Source organism: Sus scrofa, chromosome 2 (assembly GCF_000003025.6).
Source record: "Sus scrofa isolate TJ Tabasco breed Duroc chromosome 2, Sscrofa11.1, whole genome shotgun sequence".
NCBI lineage: Eukaryota > Metazoa > Chordata > Mammalia > Artiodactyla > Suidae > Sus > Sus scrofa.
Genome location: NC_010444.4, coordinates 24,524,825 through 24,536,878, shown reverse-complemented (window position 1 = coordinate 24,536,878; position 12,054 = coordinate 24,524,825). Strand labels below are relative to the sequence as shown.

The window sequence follows — 12,054 nt, the reverse complement described above, 5'->3', positions numbered from 1 at the left end:
AACTCCAAAACTCCTAAACCATCAGGAAGGCTCTAAGTAAATAATAAAATGTCTCAACCATTGCTTTTGCTCTCCCTAGAGAAAAGTTACAACAGACAGAAACTTTGCCCTATTCCATAGAATGATGGCTTGACCGTGGGGAATTGTAGCCACAGCATAAGCTGCTTCACCTTGGGCAGCACAGATCTTCAAACTCGAGTGCATTTTCCTTTCCTGCTGACCCTTAGAGCTATTGTTTATTTATTTATTTATTTACTTTTTCTAGGGCTGCACCTGCAGCATATGGAGGTTCCCAGGCTAGGGGTCCAATTGGAGCTGTAGCCACTGGCCTATGCCAGAGCCACAGCAACTCAGGATCCGAGCCTCGTCTTCGACTTACACCACAGCTCACGGCAACGCCGGCTCCTCAACCCACTGAGCAAGGCCAGGGATCGAACTTGCAGCCTCATGGTTCCTAGTCAGACTCGCCAACCACTGCGCCATGACGGGAACTCCCCCTTAGAGCTATTTAAATTATGACTGAGAGCAGAGAACTCATTTTGCTTGCTTAAGAATCCCAGCAACTGGAGTTCCCATTGTGGCATAGTGGTGACAAACCCCACTAGTATCCATGAGGATGCAGTTTCGATTCCTGCCTGGCCTCGCTCGTGGGTTAAAGATCCAGGGTTGCTGTTAGCTGTGTTGCAGTTTGCAGACACAGGTTGGATGCCACGTTGCTGTGGCTGTGGTGTAGGCTGGCAGCTGCAGCTCCAATTGGACCCCTAGCCTGGGAACTTCCATATACCACAGATGCGGCCCTTAAAAAAAAAAAAGGCAAAAATCCCAGAAACTAACCTCAAGGACATGAGAATGGAAAGATCCTGAATGGAAGATGAACTGCCTCTGAAACAATGAGGATGACATTAACTAGACCACCGCATGTCCAGTTTCGAGCTGGTCATTGGAGCTGTCTGTGCTGTTGTGCAAGTAGCCCCCCACCTGGGCACCCTGAAGCGCTCCTTTCCAACCTTCGCCTCTTAACCATTGACTTGGAGATGGCCTTAGGACAGGAGTCCACCATCTTCGCAGGTTGCTGGTCTTCTGAATAAAGCAGCTTTTCCTTTTCTGCTAACACTTGTCTCTCGAGTATTGACCTTCTGAGTCATGAGCAGCTTAACTTGGGTTCAGTACCGGCCTTATCCAGTTACTTGTCCTTTCAGAGAGCACGTGACACTAACTGGCTTGGGCGGTTGTTAGTTTTGTTATTTGATAGGAGAAAACAAGATTCCAGGAGGGTTGTGTGATTGTCTTGCCAGCTGTCAATCTCTTGGTCAGAAGAGCACTGTTTGGTCTCCGAGTGAAGTTTAGTCGTCCAGGTAGAGCAGTACCTCCTCCCAGTGTTTCTTACTGGAGGGTGTGATTGTCAAGTGTTAACGATTTACCAGTAGACATTTGTACACATTTACCTATCATCATAATATGCTCTGGGTCTTTTATGTGGAGTTTTAAGCCTTAAAACAAAAACCAGACTGAAATAAAGGATCCTGCTATCCAGGCAAGTGTCTCTCTCTCTTCCTTTTTTCTCTTTTAGAAAAATACTTCATGACAAGAACACAAACGTATGTGAAAGGTAACTGAAAAAGCATTGCTTCCTTCTAGAAAACCGCTAGGATTTGCATAAACCACTTGACTGTCTGGTAAATGATTATCTGCTCAGTCAGTCTCTGGGGACTTTTAACATGAGGTCGTTCATATTTTTATAGATAAGGAGGGTTCTAAATTTGAAGCTGGGTAGGTATTTGTTAAACTCTGTGCGTAATGAGTTTGTAAATCTGGATTTTCCAGAAGTCTTTAAAAAGTCAACAAAAATATAACCTCCTCTGTATTGTGATAACCACATGAATCAAATGAAAGGCCTTGAAAGATTTTGAGTTTGTGCTGTGCACAGCCTCTTAATTATCTGCCTTTAGTAAAACTGAGATGTGTTAAGGCTAAAAATGCTCGAAATATACCAGTTTGAGAATTTTAGAGAAAGTTTAAAGGAATTTTTGCTGTTACTCTTAAAGCATCTGCGAGAAGACTCTTACAGCGATATGAAATACAACCTGGCTGCTTCTCTTTGGGATTTGCTTGCTGAAGTAGATTACTTGAGATGGTTTGAGAAAGAGGTTGATGTAATACAGTGTTGGAATTTTGCTGGGGTCCACTTTTGGAAAAGCAGATTGACATCGACATACTTGTAATTAAGTACATGTCCTACTGATAGTGAAATAATAGTCACCTTTGAATTTATTGTTATTTATTATCTAGCTGCTCCGAGCATGATATATTAAACTTTGGCTTGCTGAAGCCTGGCAGTGTTACAGGTACATTTGCATAAACTGTAACTGATGCTTTTTCCTATATCTAATTTTCGGATACTAATAGCTTGAAACAGTTTCTTCATTTTGATTTGGCATATAGCTGCACTTTGATTTTCACTTGAACTTCTACAATATTATGTTTTATCTAGGGCTGTAATGCCTCACAAATTCTCTTGAATGATCTGTAGGTAACATCAGTACCTTCAAGGTCAGAGGGGTCAGAGTCAAAACAGATCTTTATGTAGACAAGGGCAGAATTCTAACACTGATCCTTCACCGTCATCATCATCATCATCATCATCATGGCTCACATTTCCTTTTTTTTTTTTTTTGTCTTTTCTAGGGCCACTTCCTGCGGCATATGGAGGTTCCCAGGCTAGGGGTCTAATTGGAGCTGCAGCCGCTGGCCTATGCCAGAGCCACAGCAACGCGGGATCCGAGCCACGTCTGCGACCTACACCACAGCTCATGGCAATGCCGGATCCTTAACCCACTGAGCAAGGAACACCAGGGATCAAACCCGAAACCTCATGGTTCCTAGTTGGATTCGTTAACCACTGCGCCACAACGGGAACTCCATGGCTCACATTTCTTAAGGCCTCTTGTCTCATCCTCATGGCAATCTTGGGAGGTACGTGAAGCTTCACAATTCCTATTTAAAACCCCTGAGGTCAGATGTGTTTCAGAATTCAGAATTTTTTGGGGGGTTTAGAAAGGTCGTCAGGGAAAATGCTACATGCTACAGAAAATCCCCAGTGGGGTCTGGGAAAGCACCTCAAAAGCAAGCCCATTAGTATTTTTTCAGGGAGATGTATGAGTGGTTACACTGTTCATATGGAGCAAATAAAAGCCCTCAACACTTTCATGTTCATTCAGGCTAGGTTTTGCCACTAAATGTGTGTGGGTATCATCTTATGAAAACATTTGTTTTTTTTTTTTTTTTTTTCCTGATAGATTTTTGGTAAATACCAAGTAAAGTTAAAAACGGACACCAGATTTTCACTGTTGTGAAAATAGAAAAACGTGGTGCTTTCTCTTCCTGCTGTGCAGTATTATTATTATTATTATTTTTTTTGTTATTCCCCATGAGTTCCACTACTACTTAAGCTGTAATTATTCTGCTTTCTGTAGAGGGTCATTTTTCTCAAAACTATGTAAGAATCATATTTTGCACAGAATGAATGAAATGTAGCAAGATGAAGTATCACAACTAAAAACAAAGTTTGGACTCTGCCAGGATTGAGGCATTGTGTCTTAGCTGACAGGCATTAGTTAGTGAAGCAGTTGATGAACTGACAATGTGAAGGGACCACTGGCCTGTGAACGTGATCTTCAGGTATACAGCAGGAGTGCATTATTCAGAATGTGAGAGTAAGTCAGATCTCACTGTCTCCAGACCATATCTGGAGACTTGTAGTCATTTCTTCACGGCTTAGTTTATTTTATTTTATTATCTTTGCTTTTTTAGGGCTGCAACCATGGTATATGGAAGTTCCCAGGTGAATCAGAGCTACAGCTGCTGGCCTATGCCACAGCAACACCAGGTCCGAGTGGTGTCTGCGACCTGCACCACAGCTCACGGCAATGCCAGATCCCCTACCCACTGAGCGAAGCCAGGGATTGAACTCACATCCTCACGAATACTGGTTGTATTCGCTTCTGCTGTGGCACAATAGGAACTCCTTCATGGCATATTTTAAAGGGATGCAGGCAGTGTGAAATCTTTTCCCGGTATATTGATCAGGAGGTGAGGGGACTTGAAGCCGTGTCATATAAGGTACAGTGATTGGGCAAATTTAGTTGAGTGTTTAGCCAACTTTCAGCAATATTTCACTGTAGTACCTGCTCAGGTGAGTAATTTTAACTTAAGACCAAGGGACTTCCAGCTCTATCCCACATCTTGAGCTCTGAAAAGATATGGACCCTGCCTTTTATGGGTTCCAAGTCTGATAGAGGAGTCAGAAATGTACACAGCTATTTCCAGCACGATGTGATAAGTAGACACAGTATAGAGAGGCAGCACAGAGAAATTAAGATTTTCTCTTCCTGTAGTGATGGGAGATGGAGAGCGAAAACCTTCAGAGAGAAGCTGAATTCTGAACTGGGTTTTGAAAAAGAAATTTAAGTGAATGAAATGAGAAGATTGAGAAAGGACCATATAGGCTTGTTCAACTATTTGAAAGAATATTATGTATAAAAAGGATGGAAATTATCCTGTCACATCCAGGGGCTCAGGCACCAGTTGGGATAGGGTACAGGGGAACAGATTTAGACTCAATTTTAGAAAGAGGCTTTAATAAAACTGTCCAAAGCCTTCTTGGGAACGTTCAGAGTTCTCAGTTACTGGATGTGTTAAAGCATAGACATGTCAGGTGTTTGACAGCAATAGTACAGTAGTGTGTGTGTGTGTGTGGGGGGGGGTGTTATATATGTCATGCAGTGAACAGAGAAACATAGTGAAGTAATTAAGGGCATGGGTTCTAGAATCAGACTTCTAGAACTAGCACTTCTACCTACTGGCTCTGTGATCTGATCTAGAATTGTTATGAAGTTAACATAGAAGTGCTCAGAACACCTGGTACCTAGTGAGTACTAAATAAGTAACCAATAAATATTAGCTACTATTATTGTCATTGGATGGATGGTTGGTTGACATAACCTTAGATGTTCATCTCGCCTTGAAAGAGTTTGGATTTCTATTAGTGTAACTGTGTGGTGATAGTCCTGTGAATTAAGAAGATGGGGGAGTTCCTGCCATGGCTCAATGGTTAACGAATCTGACTAGGAACCATGAGGTTTCGGGTTCGATCCCTGGCCTTGCTCAGTGGGTTAAGGATCCGGCGTTGCTGTGAGCTGTGGTGTAGGTTGCAGACGTGGCTCGGATCTGGCGTTGCTGCGGTTGTGGTGTAGGCCGGTGGCTACAGCTCCGATTCGACCCCTGACCTGGGAACCTCCATATGCCGTGGGAGGGGCCCTAGAAAAGGCAAAAAGACAAAAAAAAAAAAAAAGACGGTAATGTGGAAACTGAAGCAAAAGTAAAATTGTTCACTGACCTGGTAACTACCTTGATTTGTTCTTTGGGGACCGTAGAATTTTTCCACCTAGAGTATTTTCAGGAGAGGTCAGTACTGCACAACTCTGTAGCTCATGTTTGTCTTTGTCTTGTAGATAAAGTGGCCTCCTAAATAGGAATGCCTGTCCAGATAACAGAATTGGAGACAATGGATGAAGATCAGTTAATTGAAGAAGTCTTGGATAAGTTTGTTAATTGTCATGAGCAAACCTATGAAGAATTTCTGAGCAGTTTCACTCATCTTTCAAAAGGTAAAATGGAGAAGAAAACTTTTTATGGCAGTAGAGATAAAGAATTTCTTTATAATTTTATGTCTTTGCTGTCTTTTCAGAAAGCCTATTGAATGAGCATTCATTCATTCCATTTCTTTGATCAGGTAATTGTCATCAGGGCATTTGCAACTGATGCATGTAAATACCAATATGTTTATCCAACCAAGAGTTGTATTATGGAATCAGAGTCATTGAATTTGAGAACTAAAAAGAACCTGAGAAATCATTATTAATATAATCCCTTCATCTTATTTTTGAAGAAACACAAGTGCAAAGAGTGGAGGGTTTTTTTTTTTTTTTTTGCCTTTTTTTTTTTTTTGCCATTTCTTGGGCTGCTCTCAAGGCATATGGAGGTTCCCAGGCTAGGGGTCAAATTGAAGCCATAGCCACTGGCCTATGACAGAGCCAAAGCAATGCTGGATCTGAGCCGCATCTGTGACCTACACCACAGCTCATGGCAATGCCAGATCTTTTAACCCACTGAGCAAGGCCAGGGATTGAACCCACAACCTCATGGTTCCTAATCGGATTCGCTAACCACTGAGCCACGACGGGAACTCCAAAGAGTGGAGGTTTTTAAAAGCATATTTAGGGACTTCCCCTTGTGGCACAGTGGGTTAAGCATCCAGCATTGTCCCTGCTGCGGCTCAGTTCACTGCCATGGCATGGGTTTGATCCCTGGCCTTAGAACTCTTATATGCTGTGGGCTTGTCCCCTTCCCCCGCAAAAAGCGTATTTAAGACATCTAAGAAATACAGCATAGTATAGGGTATGTAGTCCCACTGCACACATTTGGATTCTGGCATCGCCACTTTCTGGCCTGGGGCAGGGTTCACTGGGTGAAGGGGGAATCATAGTAGTAGCTTAAAGGTTGATGGTTAATTGAGATAATCCATGTAAAACCTTTAGCATAGAAGCTAACACATAAATACACAACGAAGGCTAGACATTATTATTGTTGCTATTGTGATGATGATGGTACAGTTTCTGTGGAATGGGAACAACCTTTAGATTGGAAGTGATAACTGAAGCCCCAAGGGCCTAACCTCTGCTGTGTTTTGTTACGTATTTGGTTGTCTCGTACAGTATTGTTACTGTTTTATTGAGCCAACATTTAAAAGTTGAGAAATTTTACATAAGTGTTTTTTGGTTTTATTTATTTATTTATTATTTATTTATTTTCTTTTGTCTTTTTGTCTTTTTTAGGGCCACACCTGCTGCATATGGAGGTTCCCAGGCTAGGGGTCCCATCGGAGCTATAGCTACTGGCCTGCACCACAGCCGCAGCAATGTGGAATCTGAGCCACATCTGTGACCTACACCACAGCTCATGGCAGTGCCGGATCCTTAACCCACTGAGCAAGGCCAGGGATCGAACCCTCATCGTCACGGATACTAGTTGAGTTCGTTTCTGCTGTACCACAATGGGACTCCTTCACATAAAATTTTTGATTTGTTTTTTTTTTTTTTTTTTTTTTTTTTTTTTCCTGATTAAGTGAGAAGATCTGTTGCTTCTTGTTTCACTGATGGCAACATCAGCTGGAGTTCAGGAGCGTTTGCCCCGGGACCTGCCTACTTTGACAGGCTCTCTTGCTCTCACACACTCTAAAATTGTGTGTGTACCTGACCTGCTTCTTTTCACTCAGGTGGCTCCTGTAGGCATTTGTTCTGCATCTGATTGCCACTGGCTTGCTGTCTGCCATGGTCCTTCCTGGGTCATGCATCCCCGTTTGGGAGACTAGAGGCCTAGATGCACCTTGGACTCAGCTGAAGGGCTTTTAGAGCAGCTTGACACCCAGGCCCCCCTGGGACCTTGGAATTGGGATTTTTTTTTTTTTTTTTTTTTTGGTTTCTTTTTCAGTGCCTCTGGTGATTCTCATGAATACCCAAGGTTGAGGACAGGGAGTTTCATAATCTCTGAGGTCATGTTAGCCTCATGATTTGAAGTCATAGTTCATGTGCCTGAACAAATGTAAAAGGGTAGTTATAATGAAGAAAAGGAAAAGTGATTCTAATCTGTTTCCTTTATTGTGTGGGGTGGTGGGAATATCTTTACCTCTTTTGTTTACACTTAAGGGAAATAGAAAATTTAGGAAATATCTAGGTAACTTGGGGCTATGAACGACCGGCGTTTTGGTATTTTGGCATGATATGTTCATCAGATTTATCTTGATAATGGCCAGATCATCTTTTGTTCTATGATCTTGGGTTTAGAAAGGTGCTTGCTTTCTCCATGCCTAATGATTTAGTTCCATGTTTTTTGAACCCACACATGGCAGTGTGAATGGGTGGGGTAGGGTGTGGAAACAAGGGTAAAATAGGCGGAATTAATGTGTTTGGGTATGTCAATGGCGTTTTGGTAATTCAAATTATTTTAGAAATTGTTTGTAAGGCTGACTTTATTTTTGTACCCTGAAAGAGTAAGAACTTTTTACAGGGGCTTAGATATTTTAAGGAGGCTATACTGTTTTTGTTTTGGGAGTAAGGAGTCTATTCTGTTTTCAGATTTCTGTACGATCGATCGTTCCATGCCAAGAAAGAAACTATTGCAGATGTGGTGACTTCATTTTGAGCTCAGTTTTAGGACCCAAATTGAGCTGAAATAAATGATGACGCAAGTCACATAAACTGCATCTCCAAGCACACTCGTTTTTTTTCCCTTTCAAAATATCCCTAGGCACCAGTTCACATTATAAACTAATGACCTGAAAAAATTCCTCCTAAAGCACAAAGAGTTGTGAATGCAAAAATACGTCTTAAATCAGTAAGGGTCCTCCCGCTACCCCCAAAATATTTAAATACCTTCTGAAAAACCAAATAGGACTTAGGGTCAGGTCTAAGAGTTGAATGATAGCCAGCAGAATTGTTCAAAGTGAATGTAGTTAGTTGTGTTTTAAGGAAGATGTGAAAGGTGTTTCTTCAAAGTTTTCTCCCTCTTTCCAGCCCTTCATTTGTCTTGGTATATGTGGTTATTTTGCTGATATGAAGAGGAATCTTTTCTCTCTTAAAGTGGTTATCAGCACATATGCTTATGTACATTTCTTACTAAGTTTAGTTTCTCGAGTCCATTACCATTTCCACTGATTGACTGTTCTATTTATTTTTGTAATAGTTATATGCCAGAATGCTTATGGGATTCATTTTCTTTCTAAGAGTGTTAAAGGGGTCAGTAATCCTATTAAAAATATTTCTTTGGAAAAAATTAAACTATAGCCTTATTGAAGAAATTCACATTACTGCTTCAGACTCTTGGAAAACAGTTGGAAACTGTTAATATTGGAGCATAATTCTCACTCCAGTGCATTTATGTTGATCATGTTTTGCAGTTTTTAAACAGCTCTTTTTTTTTAATCATGGTACATATTTGATGATAAATCCAATGTTTTATTAAAATGTTTAAAGAGACATATTAGTTTTAATTATATGAGTCTTAAGCAGACGTTTATAATTGAACTATCAGTAGTGTCTTCAGTTTAAGAAAGTAAGACCGCATTGTAAGATGTGTATTAGAAAATCAGCATGCAGATTTTGGCTTTGTTCTTTATCAGTGAAGACATTATTATTTCTCTGACCTTATTGTGGATAAAGATGAGAGGCTCACTTTCAATCTTTGGTATTTCAGTTTCTTTGTGAATTTAACTTATAGGCCTTTCTATAATATCTTTCTAAAGGGAAAAAATACTTCCTCCTTATCTGTCATCGTTCTATCACTTTTTAGGTTATAAAAACACTGATGTAAATACTTATATTTGATTTTCTGTTAATGCATTTATTTTTTCATTTAGTAATACTCTGTGTGCCTTGTTATGGTCTGAGTTACTTGTTTTAGAGGTGGAGGGTTCAAAAATAATCAACATAGAGGTTGTGTTCTCAAGCACTCAGACACACACACACACACACACATCATCATCATCATCTTTGTTCTGATTTTGTCTTCATGCTCAATGATTAATTTCCATTAAGGTTGGCCATTTTACCAACTTTAGCTTAAAATGCTTTGGAAATTGAAAGGAATCTACTGTGATTTTATGATTAATTCTTATATAAGACTTTGTTTTCCATTCTCGTTTCATTCTTAAAATACCCAGGATCCAGTTTCTCAAGTACTTTTACCAGTTTCTATATTACCACATAATGACTCACTGCCGTATTTTGACTCACTGCCATATTTATCTACTTTAACCTATTTTCTTAGGTTGAGACCAAAGATTTTGTTTCTGATTGTGATGTTTAATTTTGTTTCTCTTTCTTTATGCCATTCTCATTTCACTTCCCATACATTGTGCTTTTAGCATTTTATTGTTCTTTCAACAAATCTTTGGGAAAAAAAAAAAACAATTCCTGTCAACTCAATCTCCCTTTCTCTCTTCATACTTGTTAATACTTGCATTAAATTCCGCCTTAGGTAGAACATTGTGTGTTTAAATGTTCTGGACAAATGGCCATGCCTCTGGCTTTATAATCTCGTGGTTGTCTAGTCTTTGATTGTTCCAAACTCTTCTTAGTTTCAAAACCTCTAACTAGGTTTCAGTTTTTCTTAAGTTTTGATAATCTTAATAATCCTGAGAGACTCTGACCTTATCTTATTAATAAGCAGCAAACATTTATTAAGTACTGGGCATTATGCTTAGCATTGCACCTGGATCATCTCAATTCATCTTTATTATAACCTAGTGAATTTCTTTTTTACATTTTGATTTTTATAATTTTTTATTATTCTCAACTTACAGATGAGGAACCCAAGGCTTAAGGTTAAGTAACTTGCTATTATGGCCTAAGCTGTGTCCCCTCAAAATGTATCTGATGCAGCCCTACCTTGCAAGGTGACTCTTTGGAGGCAGGGCCTTTTAAGAGGTGATTAAAATTAAACGAGATCATAAGGCTGGGGTTCTAATTCAATCTGACCAATGTCCTCATAAGAGGAGAGGCACACCAGATAAGCCTAAACACAGAGAAAAAGACCATGAGAGGACACAGTGTGAAGGCAGCCACCTGCAGGCCAAGGTGAGGGGGCCACAGGAGAATCCATCCTGCCAACACCTTGATCTTGGACTTCTAGCCTCTAGAAGTATGAGAAAATAAATTTGTTTTGATTCAGCCACCTAGTGTGGGATTTTGTAATGGCAGCCCTAATAGACTTGCCCAAGGTCATATAACTAGTTAGTGATGGAATTGGATTATGGGCCTAGTCATTGTGGCTCCAAAGCCTATACCCAGAATCATTTTGCTTTTCTGCCTTCCTTACAACATAAGGCAATTCTCGAGATCTGGGAGTCTCTGGCATGTGGTTAATATGAACCATAGGATGGATGTGCTACCTCAAAATATAATTATTCTGTCTTCTCCAGAGTGTAAACTCCATGAGGGGTGGTTGCTTGGGGTTTTTGTTCACCATTATTTTTCTAGTGTCTAAAGCACTGCCTGGTAATGTAGAATAAGTAGATGCTTAATAAATATTTGTTGAATAAATGAAACAAAAAGAGGATAAGAGAATACAGACTAGCAGAAAGACAGACAGGAGGGCATCAGACCAAACCCTATTGAACATCTACATTTAATGGCCAGGCATAGGAAGAAGAGCCCGTAAAGGAGACTGTGTCATGATGCTCTGCGTTTGGGTTTGATATACTGGCAAATTGGGAGTCAGAATAGAATTTCAATGCACACACACACACACACACACACAGTGCAAGTGATTTTGAAAGACAGAGGCAAAGAAGGAGAGAAGCAATTAGAGTCCTGGAGACTAGCTTAGCTAGGAGGCTGAGCAGAAATATGCATGTGGGGGTATGGACTCCACTAGGGCAGTGGAGGAGGAGATGGAAAGGAAATAGGGCCAATGGGATGCTACAAGTGAGGGAGTTAGAACCTGGATAACAGGTGACCGGCAGTGGGCTAGGGAGAAGAGAGTCAAAGATGAGTCACAAGTGTTTTGCTTGGAGATCCTGAGACCCACCAAGGCCAAGATGACTTGTTCATATTTCTCGTTTCAGGAGCCTTTTGCTTTTTTTCCCTTATCGAATGTATGTTCTGTCAAGAGCTTAGGATCTTAGGATAGGATTTGGTTTACACTCCTGGACTGATAAATTTTGAGTTGTCAGTTCAGCCAAAGGAATATCACCACTCACACTTGACAACTTCTGAAAAATGTAATTAAAAATGAAACTGGTGACAGGCCATAAAATAACATGTTTCCAAAGTTGACGTATCATTTTGGTCCCCAAAGCTATTTTGAATTTGAATGTTAGAAATGCATCTTTAAACTTCCATAGGGGGACAGAGAATCTTTTTCTTCCCCATCTAAAGAACAAATTTAAAATCTCTTGCAGAAAAATACCACAGAGAAAAATATAGAAAGCAGCTGGCC

At 40.4% G+C, this 12,054-nt stretch overlaps 1 protein-coding gene across 1 annotated transcript in view; it reads left to right on the top strand.

Moving 5' to 3' along the window:
• C2H11orf74 (chromosome 2 C11orf74 homolog) overlaps positions 1 to 12,054 on the top strand; it is a 74,607-nt gene that overhangs the window by 14,812 nt on the left and 47,741 nt on the right. The window contains 1 exon segment of the mRNA XM_021083175.1: positions 5,511 to 5,666. Coding sequence (XP_020938834.1) covers positions 5,534 to 5,666 — 133 coding nt within the window. The 5' untranslated portion in view covers positions 5,511 to 5,533.